Here is a 25,160-nt window from a genome sequence, read left to right on the forward strand (position 1 = left end):
AACATATATACATGCTACATGCGTTGTATGTAACATTTATCAAAGTAGAAACATTGCATACGTTCAATTCTCAAAAGATTGTACATTTGAAAACAATTTAACAAAATCAAAAACACAAACTAGTGCTTTCCTGCTACCTTACTGAAAGTAGATTGTTTTTATTACCCATGGTTCCCCACGTTGAAGGGATTTTACCAATTCAATCCTATTTTATCAACAGCATACCCGAGCAAAGTTTGATCACAAAGCGATATCTACAAGATAACTTGTTTTGTTAACGGATAACTCAATATGTTATATTGATGTTATTTAATGAATATTTCTATATAACATGATATGGTACGCGGGTATCAAGATAGGTTATCCGTAATAATCCCTCTAAACAAGTTAAACTACTATCAAATCATTTTGCGATTTCAATAAGAAGAAGTAATATATTAACCTTCTGATGTCCACCGTCACCTTTTGGCGTTGTCAATTAGTTTGGCAGATTGTTTTAGCTCAAAGTTATTATGCGAGATCAAATAAGAAATGTTTACACGATTTACAGAAATGTTTACACGATGATTCGTATACAAAATATTTACTTTCATGAATTTGTTGCATAGCAGAATAAAACGTAAAATTCCTTTGAGATTCTACTAACATGCTCGCCATTAAATAATTGTCAAAGTTATCAATTTTTTAAAAAAATTCTTTATAATTTATTACTAATTAAACTTGCTCGAATGAAAATGTGTTCGCTTTTTTATATTATTTAAAATCCAAAAGTCGTAGAAAAACCGCTCGAATTTAAAAATTGGTGAAAAAACCGCAGTAATCGCAGAGTTAAGGCCCAAACACAATGCATACGGATTTTACTACGTTGCGGAAATTTGACAGAAAACCCATGAAAAAACTGTCAAATTGCCGCAACGTAGTAAAATCCGTATGCATTGTGTTTGGGGCTTTAGCGTTTATTTTCTTACTGTTTCATGATTGATTGTACAAGTTACATTCTTTTAAGTACTTTATCACTGTTTTTTCACTATAACTTTCGTTTCGGAGTCTTTGTAGTGTTACTTCGTCAATATTACATTTTCGTTTGGCGTTTATATATTTTCTGCAGTCGAGGAGAAGGTGTCGTACGTTAATTGTGGTTTCGCAACAATCGCATAATGGTGGTGAGTCTTTGTTAAGTAAAAAGCTTTGCGTTAGTCTCGTATGCCCAATTTCCAGTCCGGTTAGAATACCTTGATCACAGGCGTAACTGCAGTCTACCCATTTTTTAGTTTCAAATTTTACTTCTTGCAGTTTTACGTCTTGCATTGAAAACCACTAGTTGTCCCAATGTTGTTCGATCTTACGTTTCATTTCTTTCATAGCGACTTCTGCCGGAATTGCTGTTGAAATTGGTGTATTGTTTCTAGTGTTAGCGGATAGTTGATTACAGCACTCGTTTGCTAATTGCACGAATGAGGTGATCCAACTAGCGAATTTCGTTTTTTAATTGCACGGTGGCTGCCAATATTTATTGTAAAACGTGATACGTTATCACCGTAAAGAATTCTTCACATGCACTCACACGTGCGCTAGATTTTGAGAAAAACAGTTAAATCTTTAAAAACGTGTCCAATTCATTCCAAAGTTTAGCAGAATTTGAATTAATTTGCTTTTAATATATCTACGTAATGCAGAAGAGAGATTTTGTTTGGCATCGCTGCATTTTTGTTTATAGCATCCACCTAGGAAACCACGTGCTGTTTGACAGATAACTGTTTTTTAGTTGCACTATCGTGCAATTAGCGAACGTGCAATAAAAAGACGGTGCGACTAGAGGACGTGCAATTAGCGCACGAGTGGTGTAGCTGCTTCGTAACCTTGACTCCAGCATGACCCGGAATCCAGCAGAGTTCTGTCAGTCTGTTTTGTAGTAAAGATTCTATTCTTTGAATCCAGTTTACTAATAATGAGCTTCGAATTAGAATGAAAATTGAAACTGACGCGTAACTAAACTCGAAAAAAAACACCACGATTGTACAATATTCGTCGACATACTCAAAGCTTACTTCATTTATAGCAGACTTCAATCTACGGTTGACACTTTGACAGCGAAGTCATTTACTGCGACGCAGGAGGAAGAGGGAGAGAATAAAAAAGACAGAAAACTGTTGAACAATTTCACACTTCCATATGGGCAGCACTGCGAGTGTAAAAGAGATCGTGCAGTGCCATAACGTCACTGCCATATTAGCGAATTGGCCAAAGCACATACGCTTTTAACCCAGTTACACACAAGAGCAGTTGTGGTGCACAGGTAAGGTATTTGCATAGGGTGCTCTAAGGCGTGAGTTCAATCCCGGCCGGTAGAATAAGTATAAACGCATGGGGAGGTTTTTTCGAGACCCCCATTGTAACTCCCAACAATTATTTTAAGTTTGTTGGCAGTTAGCCGAGACAAAATGTCGATATAGTAGACTATGGTAAAGAAGATTTTTTTTGTTATTTAGATTACATCATGATAACAACACATGTTCTCAATAGTGAAGAAATTCGATAACAAAATTTGGACATCATTTGCTATTACCGATAACTGAGTATAGTATAAACTTGATACCATCCCGAACGATTTTTGTTATCATTTTTGTTATGTTGTCACTTAATTCATACAAGTTTTTACTAAATCCTGTTATCAAAACTTGATCACAGGATAACAAATCTTGCTATTTTTATGTTATGGAACTTTGCTCGGGTATCTTTTCACCACACTTCTAACGGAGCAAGCATGCGTATTCATACAGAGTCGTATTATAACCGAACACTACAGCTGTAGTACATTTTTCCAACACAGATATCAAATTCGCCGAGGTTTAATCGTCTCGCAGTGAAGAATTTGCGATCTGTTGGGACAATGAACTTGTGTAATTTTTTCTGGCACACTTCTCTAACACAGACATCAAATTGGACTAGGTTTAATCGCATTCGTAAGAAATCTGTTGGTACGAGGGGGCTTTGTCACTCTTTCTGGCATACTTCCCAAGCAAGGACATCAAAACGGTCTAGGTTTAACCGCGGTGTTAAGAAATCTTGTTGAAATGAAGAAACTTTGTCACTTGTTTTGGCTTACTTCCCAAGCACAGATATCAAATTGGTTTAGGTTAGATCATCGTAAAGAATCTTACAACCAATCACAAAGCGAGAATTCTTGTAAAACATAGGTTCACTATTTTCAATTTTTCAATAGTTCAACATTAAGAATCCATACTTTTCTTCATTTGGATCAATTCTTAGAAGATTTTCCGATCGATTGGTGTAAGAATATTGAAAATCGATCGGAAAACCGCTGAGCTATTAGCGCTCAAAACCTTTCATTTTCCGTGACGCTCGCATTTTTCGATTTTTTGGAATGACACCCTATCTCAAAACTTGCCGTAAGACGTAGTCCTACGTCAAAAGGTCAGCAATAGTATTCGTATCTCTGCTCAGCCATTTTTCTGGACAGATTCCACTATAGTGAAATGCTGGCTTTCTTCGTCGCCATTGGCAAATGTTCGTGGCAAATAAGGTGTCCGAAATTCAACACATAACCAGAAGTGGAGTTTGGAACCAAGTGGCTGGTTCTGAGAATCCTGCAGACGCTATTTCTCGCGGCATGACACCAGAACAATTAGCAGATTACTCTACCTGGTGGCATGGACCAACTTGGCTGTCAAAATCCAGAAACTCGTGGCCAAAGTCTGCATCGTTGGATGAGGCAGATTTAGAGCAAACATTGCTAGAAGAAAAGTCTGTCGTAGTGACACTTGCTCAACCACAACCTGTTAGTGAAATTTTCAGTCTACGGTCGACACTGTCAGCATTAATTAGAATCACAGCACTCTGTAGGAGATTTACATACAATTGTCGAAACCCTGCCAATCGAAAAACTGACTATTTGTCTCTCGAAGAACGTGAAACTGCTCTAACAGGATTAGTGAAACTTGCGCAAGCTGAAACTTTCGCCGAGGACCTTGCTAGGCTTTCAACAACAGGCCAAGTAAGTGAATCTTCTCGGCTTCTTCCTTTGTTTCCGATGCTGGTCAATGGTGGCATCGTCGTTGGAGGTCGGCTCAAAAACCCTTCAGTGTCATTTGGAAGGAAACACCCAATCATTCTAGACAACACACACCCTCTCACTTTGTTAATCGTAAGCCACCAGCATCATACTATGTTACATGCTGGACAACAATTGCTGGTCGCCAGTATTCGAGAACGGTTTTGGCCACTCCGTCTGAAAAACCTTTGCAGAAAGGTAATTCGTAGCTGTGTTTCTTGTTTCCGTGTTAAGCCGACAATCCAAGAGCAAGTCATGGGAGACCTTCCTTCAGAACGTGTAAGTCCAGCGTCGCCCTTTGCTCGTGTAGGGGTAGATTATTGAGGCCCATTCAAAATCCGTTTCCCGCATAGAAAAACTGATATTCGAATATGCTATGTGGTCATTTTTGTATGCCTAGTAACCAAGGCAATCCATATGAAGATGGTTTCCGATCAAACAACGGAAGGATTCATCGGTGTACTTCGTCGCTTAGTCGCGCGTCGAGGAATGCCAGAAATCATCATGTGCGACAATGCTAGATACTTCTTAGGCGCAAAAAGGGAATTGGACCAGTTGCGCAAATTATTCAATTCACAAGCATTCACCAACTCTATACCCCAAGCTGCAGCTAATGCAGGCATCAACTTCAAGTTCATCCCGCCACGATCGCCGAACTTCGGGGGGTTGTGGGAAGTAAAATCGATGAAGTATCATCTAAAACGTACTCTAGGAACAAACGTCGTCACGCCTGAAGAGTTCTACACTTTACTGACGCAAATAGAAGCATGTCTAAACAGTCGACCATTAACACCCTTGAGCAACGATCCTGCAGATTTGGAAATCCTTACACCAGGACATTTTCTAACCCATCGTCGAATGGTGTCAATCGTAGAGCCCTCATTGCAACATCTCCGAGAAAATTCGTTATCACGATGGCAGCAGTTCCAGAAGTATCTACAGACAATCTGGAAAAAATGGTCTAACCTGTCGAATCTGCAAAACGGGGTTAAATGGACTAAACAGCAGAACAATTTGGCTAAAGATATGATGGTTTTGCTTAAGGACGACAACCAACCGCCTCTACGGTGGAGCCTTGGGAGAGTGGTTGAAGTACACACAGCAGACGACGGGAGGGTCGGGTCGCGAAGATCAGGACCAAAGATGGCATACTAGAGCCATTTCTAAAATTTGTGTTCTACCAATTTCTGACAACATTTCTCCGTTACAAGAGGAAGACCAAGCTTCTCTTCAGCAAAGCGCTTAAGCGCTTTGAAGCGATTTGAAGATACTTCATCCTCACTATCGCTGTTACTGTGCATATCAGACCTCGTCCAGTATTATCAGCTCGAAAGCTGCATCACTAAACACGTTTTCTGGTGAAGAACTGAAGACAGTAACTTTTTTCGTAAAATACGGTTGCGATGGAAGATGGAACCGCAGATCTTAGCGAGTATTAGCAAACATTCATTGATGATGATGGCACGAAGTCCAACTCAAGCCTTTGTGTCACATCAATTGTTCCCATGAAAGCAGTAACAAATGGAAAGAATATATTCCTATATCCACATCCATCTACGACCAGATATGTTTCTTTGAATTAGCCTAATTAGATCGTCTTCGACCAGGTATTGCCGGCCGTTGCATCTCCAGTTTGCAAAGGAAACGATTGCACTAACGCTGCAAGAAAAAATTAACATAGACCAGTAAATCGCAAAAATTCATCCTACATCCATTGAATGTGAAGGTAGAACGGTAGTAGTTACGAGCTGATGATGACAATGGTGGACAAGGACATACAACAGTTTCGAACTCATCACACAAGGAAGATCTCTAGAATGGCTACAAATACGGATCTTCTGCCGTCTGAATCTTCTGATCCGGTAATTTCTAGCATGAGGGAACTACCAAATAACAAAAACGCCATGTCCTCTGAAGCTGTACCTACTGCAACTGTTGGTCAGTACATATGATATGCACAATAATAGCGATAGTGAGGATGAAGGATCTTCAAATACATTTCGAAATTCGTACACCTCGAACTGCAGTAATCATATTTCATCCGAAAACGAATTTTGAAAATCTTTTTCTCTACAAATAATCCATACTACTTGGATTACACATTTTCATTATTTATTTTGCACACTTACTTGATCGGGATAACACGGTTTTTACACTACGCCATATTAAATTCAACCGAGTAACAATTTTCAATGCGAGTGTTTTGGTAGAGGGATAGCCAGGGTCAAGCTAATTTTTTTGCATTTTGTAGTATTTTTCTTGTACTTTCACATGGGTAATAAAAGGCTTAAATATATTTGCATGTTTGGGAGTTATTGCTGTTGAAAATTGGTTAATTTTTAAACGAAAACTTTAATTTTCTCTGCAAATATTGACGATAGCAAGTTACTATATTCTACAAAAGTATGTAATTTGACTGTTAGAAAATCTTTGCCGAACATGTCAAATGCGTATAAATACTGTAGAAAGAACTGTGGTCAAAAAATTGATTTTCGAAAAGTCTCCACAAAAATTGTTCTTTATCTCTAAAACTATAATAGCTAGAAGGTTACTTTCTTTGGCAAAGTTCTTTATAATAATCTTTTCAAAAATTTTGTAGAACTTTGTTTTGCTGTATCTCTTACTGTTCAAAAAATAAATTTTTTATCTAACTTTTAGGGGGATTAATCAAATAATCGTTCATGCCATATGAAAGAGCTTTTAACGCTGAGAAATTTCTCTGAACATACTCAACCAGTATAATCAACCATTTCGGCGCAATTAAAAAAACGCGTGTTCTGATACCAATGGGACCACTGTGCATTGTGAGCTACATTACTGCTTCAATGATTTGCTCGAACATCGGGATAGAAAGGTGTTGTAAAATGTGAACTTCCTAGTTTACATTGCGGCGATAAACCCCGAATTATTACAAATACAACTAATGCTTCAGAGTCAGAGATTATTTAAATTGATATTGTGCCTGCCAGCCAAATCTGGATTATTTACCCTAATACCAAATGCTGTTGTTGCTTCGTATCTTTCTTACGACAGTGACTTCAGTATGTCGCAATTTGGTCACAGTTCTGTGCAGTCTCACTTTCAAACTGCGGAATCCCGTTTAGCGGAAAGTGCGGTATAAAATAACTTGGAAAGTGTAGCGTAACGAGGAGAAAAGTTTAATAACACTTCCAGGTAGACAAAAAGTGATTTTAGAAACGCTTGTTGCATAATAATAAATGGGCCTTAAGGGCCCCCTCGATCCTAAGAAAATAAAAGAAATAAACCAACCGTTTTATTCGCACTGCCGACCGGACGGGTCGGCGTGCCAAATTGGACTCTCATTTATTTTTCTAAACTTTTTACACAAAGTTAATTCTTACTTGCTAAAAACTGTTTACCCTAAGGAAACTCCTCCTTCTCGAGGTAGTTCCGTCCTATTCTCCCTAGCGGCAGACCTCACGCTGTCCGTTGAGCTTCCCTCTCGCGCATACATTTTAGCCCTCGCGCGGGAACTTTGTTTTTTGTCAACTCGAACAGTTCCGCGCTTCGTTGTTTACCTTAGTCGGCAAAACTGCAACTTCGCGCAACCCCGCATTTGTTTTGGGAACTGTTCGTTGCGGCAGGTTAAGAAACTTGCGCGTTCATTAACCTAGAATGGTGCCGAACGCGTTGTTTTTCATCGAAGTATTTTGCCCTACCGGCGCCGTCGCTCGATCGAGTCACTGACCGGCGCGGGTAATCGAATAAAATGTTGAAGATAATAATAATATGATTTGATCCAGGATTTCGTCCTTCGGATCCTGGCAAGATTAGTATATGGGAGAGTAGCGGGCATGGTCGCTACATCTCCCCCCCCCTTATGAGCTGTTGAGCACCGCTGAAAGAGATGCTCGACAACTGGTGGGTGATGGGCACTTGGTGTGTAAATCGAAGTGAAGGCGAAGTGAGGTAAAAACACTCAATAGCTTGGCCGATAACTACCCTTTCCAATAGTGAATACAATATGAATAGACTTCATTTCATTGATATCCGACATAATTTCTGACACTTTTTCTGACATTGACTTTTTTAAATAGATTATAAAATCGAAATACACTGATTATAAAATAAAGTTCTTCTGATTATAATTTTTTCTTCTTGTAATTAGCTAGTGCCCCGCCGCTTATGGCCATTAGTGACACTGCTTGATAACGTAAGCAACTGTGTTGGAGAGAATTTTCATGTGTACGTATTCCTGTGAATTTCAGCAATCTAGGTAGGTTCTATCGGCGACATCGGCGACCTGTCATCGTCCGGTCCAGATCACCGCAACTATGGTATTCATGGTTCTGGGGAATGGTGGGAGCGTTGAGCGTGTCGGAAAAAACATATGCCATATGCCCAAATAGTCGATCGGACTTATGTGGTGCGTAGCGAGGATCCGGCTAATCTTATGTAGCGTGATCAGCGGAATCAAACAAGCATCTCTACTTTTGCTTGCAGGTTCTTTCGTGTTAAAAAAAAATGGCGCGGTCGTCGGTATTAGCTTATGTCGACCGTGCGCCTCCGTTGCTTCTCACTTATCGAAATTGAGGTCGTCCTTCCTCACTTTTTGTTATCGTCATTGGCATTCACTAGCTGCTTCTTGGTTGTGGTCCCTTGGTTCTCGTCTCCTTCGAATCCCGCCAATCCTTGACGCTCGCGACTCCCCACTCCCACTCAGCTCGTCATCTCAAAAACAATCGACTCGTCATCATGGCTCATCTGACATTGAGCCCGTTGGTGTCTTGCGCGACACATCCCCGTAGCTAATTTTCGTCATCCTTTCGTACTTGTGTAATCGTAATATTCACTTCTTAAAAATAGCACTTCCTAAACGCGTTAACCGGCGGTAACTCAACACGATTTTTTTAGTTTCTCATAAAACACATCGGCTGCGTTCATTTATTTACCTGAAGGCTACCGCGGGTTGCCTTTCTCCTAACGGGCCGTAATAATTCATATAACTTTGTTTGTTAAGTTTTTGAAAAAAGAATGTTGTCTGCTCCTATTGTATCTATTGTGTTCTGTTTCTTATAGCCTAAGCCCGTAATTTTTCTTGATCCCTATATAGCTACTTAATGCTATTGCAAGCAAGTCTTTATTTATTAACGTATAGTTTTGTTTAAATGTTTAATTCTCGTTAGATTTATTGTTTTGAGGTTTTCATTTTACATGTATAAATATAAAGATTTTTGTTATAATTTTGGTTATACACAAATAAGTTGTATATCATTCGATTACTATAAATTCTTATTTTTTTCGAGCCGAACGCCTTGCCTTCGTTCGAACTACGGGTTCATGACCCTTTTTCATTCCTAAGTTTCAACGTAAGGTTGGTGACTTTTCTCATACCTTCGTTATTTCATTAAAAGTTCTGTTTTGCTTCTCGTTGGTCTTTTTCAATCAATATAGGGAAAATGATTTTGAATGGGCCTAGTCGAATTCTGATCTTGAATGGACCTATTTTTAAATAAGAATTTTAGGATATAATTATCAAGTCTTTGTACTGTATTTAGCTTTTATGTTTATCTTTAATCATTTCTGAACGTAAATATACTAAAATTAAATTAAAATTATAGCCAAAACCACTTTATTGCCGCGTATTTAAAAGTAGCTGTTTTTCAGCGTTTTGGCAGTCACCATAGAGTATTTTCAAACTGTTACTACCCGGAACCCTTCTGGTTTGAAATAAAACAATACTCTTAAAATGATGCTAAAATATGTGTAATTTCAATTTAGGTATTTAAAAGTTCAGTAAAACCAGTAAAATCTTCAAATTCCTTAAAAATGTTAACCCCCTTTTTTGATCTTGAATGAACCTAGTATTGATTTTTGAGTGGACCTAGTTTTGCGCTTCGAGACATCACTGACGGTAGCTATCATTGCCTACCACTAACGAACTCGTCGTTGTATATTCATTGAAACTGCTTGTTGTCACTCTAGTATCTCCGTTTATAATTAATCTATAAGCACGGGATATTGAAAGTAGGCCTAACTAAAAACTTAATTAGGGTAAATGATTTTGAAATGGACCTAGTCGAATTCTGATCTTGAATGGACCTATTTTTAAATAAGAATTTTAGGATATAATTATCAAGTCTTTGTACTGTATTTAGCTTTTATGTTTATCTTTAATCATTTCTGAACGTAAATATAATAAAATTAAATTAAAATTATAGCCAAAACTACTTTATTGCCGCGTATTTAAAAGTAGCTGTTTTTCAGCGTTTTGGCAGTCACCATAGAGTATTTTCAAACTGTTACTATCCGGAACCCTTCTGGTTTGAAATAAAACAATACTCTTAAAATGATGCTAAAATATGTGTAATTTCAATTTAGGTATTTAAAAGTTCAGTAAAACCAGTAAAATCTTCAAATTCCTTAAAAATGTTAACCCCCTTTTTTGATCTTGAATGGACCTAGTATTGATTTTAGAATGGACCTAGTTTTGCGCTCCGAGACATCACTGGCGGTAGCTATCATTGCCTACCACTAACGAGCTCGTCGTTGTATATTCATTGAAACTGCTTGTTGTCACTATAGTATCTCCGTTTATAATTAATCTATAAGCACGGGATATTGAAAGTAGGCTTGATTTATAGCCTAAATAAAAACTTAATTATATTGATAAAACTAACTATCACTCATCCTTTTTCGTAGTTGCTTCATAGTGTTTGTACATTGTAGCCTCTAGTTTTGAAACTAAAAAGTCTTCCTAATTAGTTAGCTAACATATGTCATTTTATGCTTAAAACAATATAAACTTAATTTATTCTCAGTATTGTACAAAAATTTTAACCATCATTGATTAAAAGATAAGATGGATCAAAAGATAAGAGGGATACTAACTGCCTTCTGTTAAGGGGGCATAGTACCTTTTCAATTTTTTAAAACCTAAATTTTTTTATTGATTATTTCGAAAGATTAACATTTTGACCATATGTGTTTGAAGTCGTTTGCATGAATTCCAAATATTGACAAAGTTACAGCTATTTGTACCGCGCATGTCTGGAGCGATTAAACAACGAGTAAAAACTTCAACGTCGTTTTTCTCGAAACCAGGTTTTGAAAGTCGGTACCATAAATATCTCAAGAACGGCAGTTCTTATGATTTTTTTTTTGTTTGAAAGCCAACAAAATTATCTAGTGTTTGACCCATCCTTTTCTTGATATTGTAATTTTTGTATTTTTTAGAAATGTTTAAAGTCAATTTTTTCGCTTAAAAACCATACTTTTATGTATCAATGTCCGCCATTTTGTTATGTGTTCGGATTCTAAAAAAGGATGGATCAAACACGAAATAATTAAATGTTCTTTCATGTCGTTTTGGAATTTTTCAATTCGGATAAGCCCCCAGCGCCAATCCATGGTACCGCCATTTATGGTTTTTTTGAACGACTATCTTCAAGGAGCCGTAGGGGCAAGGGGAAGAGGTTCCCTTATGAAAACAAAATTGCAAATATTAGTATAAAATGCAATGTTTCGAATCCAAAAAACCCGATTCAATTTGCCTTTCGCGTTATCGAGAAAAAATATTTGAAATTAGGCAAAAAATATGGCGTAAAAGGTAGTATGTCCCTTAAAAAAGAGCTATTTTTGCGTCATTGGCATTTAGCACAAAACCTGAATTGGATTTTACGTATTTGTTTTAGCACGAAGCAAAAGTGTATTTAGATTAATCTATATAAGTATTCTATATAAGTAGAGTAAAATTTTCCCAATTTGTTCGCCTTATGTAAAAAAACAGAAACTTAAAAAATATTTTGAAAAGACCTTATATTCCGCCGATAAGTAAGCAGGTTGACTTCACATCACCTTTTGATCGATTGACAGATAGATTAAAAATCAGTTTTGTAAAATATTTAAAATCATGCAACCCGACTAACGTTGTACTACGTCATCCGTGGTCGCATCTTATACACAACCCCTCTGATTTTTTTCTTGGGGGATGTAAAGTTTTCTTTAAGCACCTCTCCCCTCTGACTTGTGACAAAATTAATAACTCCTTGTCCACCGAAATTGAGTGACCTTGAGATCTAAAATATTCAACTGTACCAGATAGAAAATAGGAAGGTTCACCTATTTTCTATCTGGTACAGTTCTTCATCGACTATCATTTAAAATTAAAACCTAGTATCTAAGCTTAACTTTTAAACCTAGTAGAATTACCAAGTCTAATTTTTTCAAGCACCATTTACAGTATGATTTTGAATTTGACAACAAATGCGTGGTGCCTATGTTGCCAAAATCGAAACCGTTGCAAAATCTAGACCATTTTTTAACTGGAAAAATTTCATATAAATGTGTCAAAAATTGAATAATTACCACTAATTAACGAATTTTTCACGATTGCAACGGTTTTATATTCAAAATGTTCGACAGGGGCTGTCGCAAACCTTTAGATACTTTGCAGTAAGACGTAGTCCTACGTCAGTAAAAGTCTGACCTTTCGAAATATGTAGTCACTAAATAAAAACTCGAACCCTACTGTACTTGATAAACTACGTTTAATACAAGTTATATTACATATTTTTAATGAATGGTTTAAATTTTTGAAACTAATAGGCGACATAATTTTTTTATGACATAGAAATCGTTTCAACCATATCTGAACAACAGGTAATAATAAATTCCCAATATACAAATGTCACACACAGATACATACATAACGCATAACAAGTCACTGAAACATTGTTCAATTGTTGGGCTGACATAAAAACAAGACCCTCGGCGACTGTGACTGATTTCAAATTTTTCAACCGACTTTCATACCTTTCTAACAGAGTATAAGAAAGGTAAAAGCTGCTCAACCTTATGTCCTATTAATAAATAACAGTAGTATAGTTGTACTATTAAAAAAAATTCTTTGTTATTATTTTGTTCATTTACATGGAAGAAACTATGACAATCCAAATTTAGGTCCATTTCAAAATCAAAAATAGGTCCAATTCAAGATCATGTTGGGTCCATTCAAGATCAAAAGAAGGCTTTGGCAAAAAACGATATATTTAATAAAAGTTTCATCAATTATACATTTTTCAAGTACTGATAATGTAGAAAAAAGGTGGTACTTTCCAACAAATAGTAATATCACCACATATTATTTATAAATGACGAGTAAATTGAGCAGGAGTGCGAGTGGTGGTGTTAAAAAGCGCTAAATAGGTCCATTCAAGATCAATTACCCTATATTGATAAAACTAACTATCACTCATCCTTTTTCGTAGTTGCTTCATAGTGTAGCCTCTAGTTTTGAAACTAAAAAGTCTTCCTAATTAGTTAGCTAACATATGTCATTGTATGCTTAAAATAATATAAACTTAATTTATTCTCAGTATTGTACAAAAATTTTAACCATCATTGATTAAAAGATAAGATAGATCAAAAGATAAGAGGGATACTAACTGCCTTCTGTTAAGGGGGCATAGTACCTTTTCAATTTTTTAAAACCTAAATTTTTTTATTGAATATTTCGAAAGATTAACATTTTGAGCATATGTGTTTGAAGTCGTTTGCATGAATTCCAAAAATTACAGTTACAGCTATTTGTACCGCGCATGTCTGGAGCGATTAAACAACGAGTAAAAACTTCAACGCCGTTTTTCTCGAAACCAGGGTTTGAAAGTCAGTAGGGGAAGGGCGGTAAAGACGGACACCTTAAGGTAAAGACTCAATATCTACTCAAATATAACTGTATTGATCGCAATTTTCGCGCAAACTGAACCTTTAAGTCTCTGTCTAATAAAGTTACAACGTGTGCTGGAAAATTTCTTCCAAAATTTAAACTTTTTTTAATATTATAAACAGCATGTATAAATCAAAGTTTCTGCGCATGGGCGGGAAAGACGGACACTTGATATGGGAAAGACGGACACTCGCAAAAAGGTGTCACGCGTCGTCGAATTATCAGTATTAAGCAAGATTAACATATTTCATCATGTATTTAGGAAATAATTGGTTTGGGAAAACACCCTTCCCGATCCCCCCCCTTTGAGCGAGAAAATAAAATGGTTCCCTTCAATATTTTAATTGGTGACGAATTAATCGTTTCTAAAAGTTGGCCTATTCCAACTGCTATATGACTTCTGGTTACTTTTACATATATAATATGTAAGTATTTGCAATGTTAAATAGTTGTTGGGCAAAGTGGATTCAAAATCTGTGTGTCCGTCATTCCCTACCATTGGGTGTCCGTCTTAACCGACTTGGATACCATTTTTTCAAACTTCAATAACTTTTTACTGAATATTCAAAAATTCCTTAGGTTTCCAATGGATATTCAGTGAAGGATCAAACTAACGCAATGCCGTCGGTTTAGCATGAATATATTGTTTTTAAACGATTTACCAGCTATTTTCTTCACACACAAAATTACATCGGTTAGCGTATATACGCATTTTTTCTTTGTTTTGCTTATAAATTTGACAGCTGCGCTGCTAAAAATCGGCAGTTTAATTCAAAAGTGTTAATTCAGTCTATAGAAACGTTTCCCATCATTGATTTGCTTCAAAAAATTATTGTTTATGAAATATGACAAGTGTCCGTCTTTCCCGCAGTGTCCGTCTTTATAGAGAGATATTTTATAGAGATATTTTTTTTTTTTTTATTATTCGTAACTTAAGACAGTGTCTTGTAATGTCACATCGTGTAAAAGGTAGAATGAGTGTCACGTAAACTATTAAAAAAAAAAAAAAATTCTACTGTACGTTTTTTAACATTAATCATAAAGCTCATTGATTGAAGTGCTCAATACATTTCCTCTTAAATGCGGTATGAGATATTTCCAAAGTTAAGTCATTTGGCAAACAGTTCCAATAGGATACACCTCTGACGAAAAAGGTATCACTGTATTTTGAGGTGTTATGGCGACGTAGAACGAATTTGCGGCATCGAGTACTCCTGAAAGGCTGAAGTTTGTTGAGTAAATAGCCTGGTTCCTTGTTATCAACTAGCTTGTGTAAAAATAAACAGCATCTCATACGCCCATAGTTTTCGAAAGGACATCCACTTAACAGTTTATGTAAGTGGGACACACTAGAGAGTCGACTGAGGCCAAAAACAAAACGAGCGCACATATTTAAAGCTACTCTCAATTTAGATAAAATTGACGCAGATGCCTCCGAGAGTAGAAAGTCACAAGCAACAAAGTACGGAAGGATTAAGCTTTTAAAAAGTTTCAATTTTATAATGGAGCTGCAATTCATAGCGGTTTTATGCAGGGATCGTAAAGCAGCATGTATTTTGCCACATTGTTTAAATAGGTATTTATCCCATTCCAAATTACTCTGGATGGTAAATCCAAGACTATTAGCACTATCGACAAAATTAATTTTTACATCGTTAAGTTTCAATATAGGTTTTTGACTAATATGACACGTATTTCTAGTAATGAATAAAGCGTTAGTTTTGGATATATTCAGAGATAGTCTGTTGGTAGCGCACCACTCTTTAACCCTGGTAAGGTCGAAGTTTACTTTAGCCGCCACGTCGCAAGAAGACATGCACTCACAACTGAAGTATAGCTGCACATCATCAGCAAAAAGGTGTACTGTGCAGAACTTTAGTGTATCAGGAAGGTCATTAATGTACATTGAAAATAATAGTGGTCCTAATATAGATCCTTGAGGCACTCCCGATGTTATACAGATATCTCTAGAATACGAACCGTCGTTAAAAACCCTTTGACTTCTTCCGGTAAGGTATGAATGAATAAGACTTGATGCATGGTTTGAGAAATTGAAATTAGCTTGGAGCTTCGTGCATAAAATATTGTGAGAGATCGTGTCAAAAGCCTTGAAGAAATCTAGCAAAATCAATACAACTGGCCTGCCACCATCAATAGCAATAGCAACATCATCTAGGACCTTAAGCATAACAGTCTTTGTACTGTGTTTGGCCCGATAACCTGATTGGAATTGCGATAAGAAATTGTAACGTCGAACGTGGTCGCTGATTTGAATCTTCAAGATCTTTTCAAGAATTTTTGATAGTGCACACAGAATGCTGATTGGTCGGAGATCTTGTAAGGAACTCGAGTTAGTTTTCTTTTTAATGGGAATTACTTTAGAATTTTTCCACTGGCGTGGGAAATTTCCTGTGTCTTTACCGTCCTTCCCCTACCATAAATATCTCAAGAACGGCTCAAGCAATTCTCATGATTCTTTTTTGGTTTGAAAGCCAACAAAATTATCTAGTGTTTGACCCATCCTTTTCTTGATATTGTAATTTTTGTATTTTTTAGAAATATTTAAAGTCAATTTTTTCGCTTAAAAACCATACTTTTATGTTTCAATGTCCGCCATTTTGTTATGTGTTCGAATTCTAAAAAATCCATCCTTTCCATCCAAACACAAGATAATTTAATGTACTTTCATGTCGTTTTGGAATTTTTCTATTCGGATAAGCCCCCCAGCGCCAATCCATGGTACCGAAATTCAACGACTATCTTCAGGGAGCCGTAGGTGCAAGGGGAGAGGTTTCCTTATGAAAACAAAATTGCAAATATTAGTATAAAATGCAATGTTTTGAATGCAAAAAACCCGATTGAATTTGTCTTTCGCGTTATCGATAAAAAATTATTTGAAATTAAGCAAAAAATATGGTGTAAAAGGTACTATGCCCCTTAAAAAAGAGCTATTTTGGCGTTATTTGCATTTAGCAGAAAACCAATTACACTTAAATTTTTTAATTGGATTTTATGTATTTGTTTTAGCACGAAGCAAAGGTGTAATCTATATAATCTATGTAAGTAATCTATATAAGTAAAGTAAAATTTTCCCAATTTGTTCGCCCTATGTAAAATTTTTTTTTTCATGAACAAATAACGTCCTGTATTTTCCATCCAGCAAAAAGTTTGGTTGTAAGTTTATGTTTTGACAAAACTCAGATGAGAAATAGTTTAAACACGTTAATCAAGCATATACCAAAGCTTCAAAACACCTTTAGCGCGCTGACCGAAAACCCCAAGGCCAATAAAATTCAACCGGATCCTGTAGTCACAAAATCAGACTCGTCTGAGTAAAACGAAGCAGCCATTTCTAATGGTTAAGAACGCCAACTTCCTCACCCTCGTGAAACTTTGTGATGCCCAACTGTTCTACAAAATTTCCCGGTTTGGCAATAAAATCATCTATGCGTCAATGGAGGATTTAGAAATTAGGTAAAGGCCTGGATAATGATGTGGTGCAAAAAATATAAAATTTGGATCAATATCTGGACCGTTTTCGAATAATTATTATAATAATTAATAATTATGAGGCTCAGAATAAAGTAAAATTAGGCCATTACAAATATTTTATAAAGTTTTTGTCCTTCCGGTGTTGGGCCACTGAAGGGGGGGGGGGTGATTAACAAAGTGAATTTTTTAATCGAGCAAAAAACATGGGTTTTAAGCATTTTTATTTAAAGTTTAAGCGTGAAAACCAACTTTTGCAAAGGCCTTATATTCCGCCGATAAGTAAGCAGGTTGACTTCACATCACCTTTTGGTCGATTGACAGATAGTTTGAAAATCAGTTTAGTAAAATATTCAAAATCATGCAACCGGACTAACGTTGTACTACGTCATCCGTGGTCGTATCTTATACACAACCCCTCTGATTTTTTTCTTGGGGGATGTAAAGTTTTCTTTAAGCACCTCTCCCCTCTGACTTGTGACAAAATTAATACCTCCTTGTCCACCGAAATTGAGTGACCCAGAGATCTAAAATATTCATTTTTGAAACTTCCTATTTTCTATCTGGTACAGTTCTTCATCGACTATCATTTAAAATTAAAACCTAGTATCTAACCTTACCTTTAAACCTAGTAGAATTACCAAGCCTAATTTTTTCAAGCACCATTTACAGTATGATTTCGAATTTTACAACAAACGCGTGTCGCCTATGTTGCCAAAATCGAAACCGTGGCAAAATCTAGACCATTTTTGAACTGAAAAAATTGCATATAGATGTGTCAAAAATTGAATAATTACCACTAATTAACGAATTTTTCACTATTGCAACGGTTTTATATTCAAAATGTTCGACAGGGGCTGTCGGAAACCTTTAGATACTTTGCAGTAAGACGTAGTCCTACGTCAGTAAAAATCTTACCTTTCGAAATATGTACTCACTAAATAAAAGCTCGTACCCCGCTATACTTGATAAACTACGTTTAATACAAGTTATATTACATATTTTTAATGAATGGTTTAAATTTTTGAAACTAATAGGCGAGATAAACGGCTAGATAATGCGGAATATAGACCCCATAGTGGTCGCTAGCCTCTTATCCAGCAACTCCGATCCCGACCTCCTCGTGGTACCAGCCGGAATACGAGCAACCTTAGCGGAGATCGGGTAACCAACCCCGGTGGAAACTAAGGTCGTATACTAACCGGGAAGGAGGTAGTGAGTCTCGGCACTATAAGATGGCAGCCCCATCACGAGACTCGGTTGTGTTGCCCCAGTATGGCTACACACCTAAACAACACAAACTAACAACATTCAAGCATATTCGGAGCGGAATATTCGGCATCGACCTAGGCGACGAAATAAGGACGACGAATGGAGACTCGGGACTTGGAACTGCAGATCGTTAAATTTCGCAGGTTGCGAGCGGGTGCTGATTGAACAGCTGGAACCCCGCAAACTCGGCATCGTAGCTCTGCAGGAAATCTGTCGCAAAGGAGAGAAGGTATGGAAGATACGTGGCGGAAAGGCCCAGTTTTACCAGAGCGGTGGCGCTACCAACGAACTGGGAACGGGCTTTGTAGTGCTGGGCGGAATGCAGGATCGCGTGATAGATTGGAAGGCGATCAACGAGAGAATGTGTGTATTGAGGATAAAGGGCCGTTTCTTCAATTATAGCATCATTAACGTGCACTGCCCGCACGAAGGTAGACCCGACGATGAGAAAGAAGCGTTCTACGCGAGGCTGGAGGCTACGTACGACAGCTGCTCGTCACGGGACATCAAGATCGTCATCGGGGATATGAACGCCCAGGTCGGTAGGGAAGAAATGTATAGACCGGTGGTAGGACCCCATAGCCTGCACACCGACACAAACGATAACGGCCAACGATGTATAAACTTCGCAGCTTCCCGAGGCCTGGTGATCCGAAGTACCTTTTTCCCGCGCAAGGATATCCACAAAGCCACCTGGAGATCACCTGACCAACGTACAATGAACCAAATTGACCACGTTCTCATAGAGGGCCGGTTCTTCTCTAACATCACGAACGTACGCTCCCGTCGGGGTGCGGATATCGATTCTGACCATTACCTAGTAGCAGTACATGTGCGCTCAAAGCTGTCCACCGTATACCGGACACGTCAAAGCCGCCCTCCTCGGCTGAACATCAGGCAGCTAGATAACCCACAAGCTGCCGAGAACTACGCGCGAGTACTGAATGAGGCACTGCCTTCTTCCGAAGAGTTAGGTGCTTCAAACCTCGAAGACGGTTGGGGCAGAATACGCTCGGCCATCGGAGAGGCCGCTACCGCGGCACTAGGTATTGAGCCTCGGAGTACACAAAATGATTGGTTTGATGGGGAATGCCAACAAGCGGTGGAGGAGAAAAAAAACGCTTGGAAAAATTATCTAAGTATTGCCACTAGAGAGAACCTGGCCAAGTACCGACGAGCTAGGAACCAGTTGACCACGATCCTGAGGAGAAAAAAGCGCCAAAAGGAGGACAGAGATCGTGAAGAATTAGAACAACTATTCCGAGCTAATGACACGCGCAAGTTTTATGAGAAGGTGAACCAAACTCGGAAGGGCTACACACCGAAACCTGACATGTGTAGGGACGAGGGAGGGAATCTAATTACAAACGAGCGCGAGGTGGTCGACAGGTGGAAGCAGTTCTTCGATGAACACCTCAATGGCGAAGTCGCAGAAGGAGGCGGAACGGAAATTAACCTAGGAGCGCCCATGGAAGATAGTGATGTCCTAGCACCTGATCTCCAAGAAGTCAAACGAGAAATCAGGTTGCTGAAGACCAATAAAGCCGCTGGGAAGGACCGCCTACCGGCAGAGCTTTATAAACATGGCGGGGAAACGCTAGCAAAGGCTCTACACTGGGTTATTTCGAGGATTTGGGAGGAGGAAAAGCTACCGGAGGAATGGATGGAAGGAGTGGTTTGTCCCATCTACAAAAAGGGTGATCGGCTAGACTGCTGCAACTATCGTGGTATTACGTTGGTAAACGCCGCCTACAAGGTACTCTCTCAGATCCTGTTACGCCGGCTGTCACCGATAGCACAAGGTTTCGTAGGGAATTATCAGGCGGGTTTCATGGGGGCTCGCGCAACTACGGACCAAATATTTACTATCCGACAGATCTTGCAGAAATGTCGGGAGTACAACGTGCCCACGCATCACATCTTTATCGATTTCAAAGCAGCATACGATACAGTCGATCGAGACAAGCTATGGCAGATAATGCACGAATACGGTTTTCCGGACAAACTGACGCGACTGATCAGAGCTACATTGGATCGAGTGATGTGTTTCGTACGCATCTCTGGGACACTCTCGAGTCCCTTTGAGACGCGACGAGGGTTGAGACAAGGTGACGGTCTATCCTGCATGCTGTTCAACATCGCTCTTGAGGGGGTGATCCGACGAGCGGGCATTGAAACGAGAGGCACGATTTTTACCAAGAGTAGCCAACTTCTAGGCTTTGCAGATGACTTCGATATCATAGCCAGGAACTTTGCGACGGCGGAGGCAATCTACGCCAGACTGAAAGCGGAGTCTAGGAGAATTGGGCTAAAAATAAATGCGTCGAAGACCAAATACATGAAAGGAAGAGGCTCAAAGGAAACAAATGCGCGCCTCCCACGGACGGTAACCGTTGACGGCGACGAACTAGAAGTGGTAGAAGAGTTCGTGTATTTGGGATCGCTGGTGACCGCGGACAACAACACTAGTAAGGAGATCCAGCGGCGCATCCAAGCGGGAAATCGGGCCTACTTTGCCCTTCGTAAAACGCTACGATCAGGAAGCATACGCCGCCGCACGAAGCTAACAATGTACAAAACCATTATTAGACCGGTAGTTCTTTATGGACTTGAAGCCGTGACGCTGCTTACGGAGGACATACGCGCCCTTGCCGTGTTTGAGCGGAAAGTGCTGCGGACGATATTTGGCGGAGTACAAACTGAAAGCGGAGAGTGGCGGAGGCGTATGAATCACGAGCTACAGGCACTGCTTGGGGAGACTCCCATCGTACATCTAGCGAAAGTTAGCAGGCTACGGTGGGCCGGACACGTCGTAAGGATGCCGGACGACAGTGCGACGAAAACGGTCCTCTTCAACAACCCCACCGGCACCAGGAACAGGGGGGCCCAACGTGCACGATGGCTCGACCAGGTCGAAAGCGATTTGCGACTTCTGAGACGACTAGGAAATTGGCGACGAGTGGCCCAAGACCGAGTTGAATGGAGACGAGTGCTTGAAACAGCACGAGCCACCCCGGCTCTATGCTGCTGAAGAAGAAGAAGGCGAGATAATTTTTTTATGACGTGGAAATCGTTTCAACCATATCTGAACAACAGGTAATAATAAATTTCCAATATACAAATGTCACACACAGATACATACACAACACATATCAGGTCACTGAAACATTGTTAAATTGTTGGGCTGACATAAAAACAAGACCCTCGGCGACTGTGACCGATTTCAAATTTTTCAACTGACTTTCATACCTTTCTAACAGAGTATAAGAAAGGTAAAAGCTGTTAAACCTTGTGTCCTATTAATAAATAACAGTAGTATAGTTGTACTATTAAAAAAAAATCTTTTTGTTCATTTACATGGAAGAAACTATGACAATCCTAATTTAGGACCATTCAAAAATCAAAAATAGGTCCATTCAAGATCATGTTGGGTTCATTCAAGATCAAAAAAAGGCTTTGGCAAAAAAGGATATATTTAATAAAAGTTTCATCAATTATACATTTTTAAAGTACTGATAATGTAGAAAAAGGTGGTATTTTCCAACAAATAGTAACATCACCACATATTATTTATAAATGACGAGTAAATTGAGCAGGAGTGCGAGTGGTGGTGTTAAAAAGCGCTAAATAGGTCCATTCAAGATCAATTACCCTAATTTTCTTTTTGTTCTGTTACTTTGTTTATTTGTTTATTTGTTTATAAGACTCATCTGACAATAAGTATGTCTTAATGAATATTCTTAATTATGCTACCACTAATTTCTAACATTAAGCTAGCGGTCACGAAAAACATGTATTGGTACATTAAAGTCGAACATTTCAAACACCTCGTTAAAACGAAGACACATAATTCGAACAGGTTCATGAGATCCATATAAATGACTCCGTGGTTCTAAATAGAAGAAGTTTCTCAGCCGTAACGGTCGTTCGGGAGCATATAGGGCCAGTTGTTCCAATAACGACGGGCAGTCGATGCGATCCGTCAGTAGTTTAGCAGCAAAAACCGCCTGTGCAGTTCGTCGTCTGAGTTCCAGTGGCTGAATGCCAAGAAGTCGGCAGCGATTTTCATACGACGGTAGGTTCAGTGGATCGCGCCACGGAAGATGGCGAAGGGCATAGCGGACGAATTTCTTCTGTACCATCTCGATTCTGCGCGACCAATTTGCGTGAAATGGACACCAAATGACAGAGTTAGTCTCGAGAATTGACCGCACAAGTGAACAGTAAAGCGATTTAAGGCATAGTGGATCTCGGAACTCATCCGCAAGCTTGAGCATGAATCCAAGTTGACGGTTGGCCTTGGAGATAATACTGTCGTAGTGGCTCTTGAATGTTAATCCATTATCCAACAGCACTCCCAGATCTTTAATATGCTGTACGCGGAGGAGGTGGTGGCCAGAAATAGTATAGTCATGTTCAATAGGCGCACGTTTTCTGTGAAACGAAATCACGTTACACTTCTCTATACTTAGCGTTAAGCAGTTTGTTTCGCACCAGCTCACAAACACGTTCAAGTACTCTTGCAGTTCCACACAGTCACTCAGGCACGTAATGGTTTTAAAAATTTTAGTATCGTCAGCATAGAATAGTCGACAACCATGTGGAAGCAGAAAACTAACATCATTTATAAAACTTGAGGGTATATGTAGGATATTCGTGTACCATGCGCCTCCATTGAGTCATTTTCCCATACAAATTTCAAGTTAAGTTTTCTCAAAAAAGTTCCATAGGCTACACCTATACGAGCAGTGCAGTGATGTTCTGGATCGACAGGACTACACTATGGTGTATATGGTTAAGCTCTAAGCCTGTTGCCCATAGTGATGTTTCCTTATGAGTTCTATAAAGACAAAATATTGTATTTTACTTTGCAGGATTACTCTAATAAGCAACGTGAAAATTATTAACAGAGAATTTTATTTTATTTGCAGGGCTGCATGGAAAAGCTGGTTAAAGAAATAACGAAAAATATTAAGCTGGTGTATATCATAGGTGCTGGAGTTGTAGGCATTGAAATCCTCGCATTGACATTTGCTCTTTTAATGTGTTGTGCCATACGGAGGAACGACAACTATAAAAACTGAACAAACTATGTGTGCGCTTTGAATTAATAATCGTTTAAGTGATTTACGTTGTAGAGTGATGAAATAATTATAATCATATACACTTTTTCGCGCATAACGAAGGTTAAAATTTGAAAATGTGGAATATAAGTTTTACAACTAATAGGGTTGCATCAGTTTTTCAGCCTGTTTCTATTTTGAGCCTATCCCCTGTTCTCCGTATCTTAGGTGGAAACCATCACTAATTCTTACCAATACCGTGGACCCCCGCTCGTTTGACCATTTTCAATCTGAACCTTTTTTTAATTTATATCCCGCTGGTTTGCACGATGTGCAAATTAAAAATGGTTCAAATGTCATTCTCAACATGTCATCATTTGCTTATGTCGACAATGCACATAAACACGATTTGTTTGTACTGATCTAGCGTGTTTATTCTGTTTCACATTGCGTTTTCCCAACGATTATGATAGAAATCCGATCGATAAATGAAATATTCGCTGCTTGCAACTGCCAACTGAATCAAACCACCAAAACAATAATAAAGAGCAGGGCGACCAGTTCACACAAGTTCCAGCATATTTGGCGTTGCCAGTTGTTCAAATTAAAAACTAGTCCCGTTAGTTTGAATTAGTTTGAATGAGGAATCGTTCAAACGAACGGGGGTCCACTGTGTGCACTTATATGGTTGCACATTCATTTGCTGCTGATGAATTGGTTCTTCAGGTACAGTTGAAACGAAACAGTAGGCCCAATAATTAGAAGCATGCCGAAAATACCACCCAATGCTCTCATTGCTATTTTATAAATGCCATCATTGCTGCTAATAAAATATATTAAACATTGCACAATGATACACCTGCACAAGCAGCGTATAGACGTAGGCCATTAGATAACAAAACCTTTGTATGTAAAAGCAGTATATGGTGTTCTTTCTGGAATCACTATTATTCGATATACTCATAAAATAAATTGAATTTCACAAAGTTCATCGTCTGAACTACACAGTATTTTTCCTGTATGAACTCATCACTTCGACCATTACTTGAGTGATATATTGTGATAAGGGAATTCAAAACCTGTATACAGTGTGACACATATATATTTGAACAAAAATCATTTTATGGTTGCAATAGCATACATAATTAATACAATCAAACAAAGACCATGTGTATGTGTCATCATGACTGAAGTCTTACTTGACGTAGTTTTTTCAACAAGTAATCTCTTCGTCGAATTTTGAAAATGGCTCTGGAAGCGACTGCATTCAAATAACGTTAAATCCAAGGATTAACGGAAGCTACAAAATAAGAGCGGCAGGAAAGATGCTAACTGCTGCTCCGTCGGCACGGTGATTTCGAAGTGATTTTTCTGATGACAAGTTGTTTGTTCTTCAAATCCCCACTCATGCTAAAAATGATAGGTTGCGGTTGGTTTCGATCATGGACTTTCCAAAGCAGAAACGAAATGTACCACGATATTAAAATTCATCAGCGGCATGGTATGGGAAGGTATTTTAAAGAAAGGGAAACTTCTTCTAGTATTTATTGACATAGGTATAGAAGATAATACAAAA

At 38.5% G+C, this 25,160-nt stretch overlaps 1 protein-coding gene across 2 annotated transcripts in view; it reads left to right on the forward strand.

Annotated features, from left to right (window-relative positions):
- LOC128732891 (tetraspanin-2-like) overlaps positions 1–24,561 on the forward strand; it is a 210,727-nt gene extending 186,166 nt beyond the window's left edge. For both annotated transcript variants that reach the window (XM_053826323.1, XM_053826322.1), the window contains exon 5: positions 23,453–24,561. In XM_053826323.1, the coding sequence (XP_053682298.1) occupies positions 23,453–23,605 (153 nt within the window). In that variant the 3' untranslated portion in view covers positions 23,606–24,561. The remainder of the gene's footprint in view (positions 1–23,452) is intronic.
- Positions 24,562–25,160: the final 599 nt, after the last annotated feature.

Source organism: Sabethes cyaneus, chromosome 1 (assembly GCF_943734655.1).
Source record: "Sabethes cyaneus chromosome 1, idSabCyanKW18_F2, whole genome shotgun sequence".
Lineage (NCBI taxonomy): Eukaryota > Metazoa > Arthropoda > Insecta > Diptera > Culicidae > Sabethes > Sabethes cyaneus.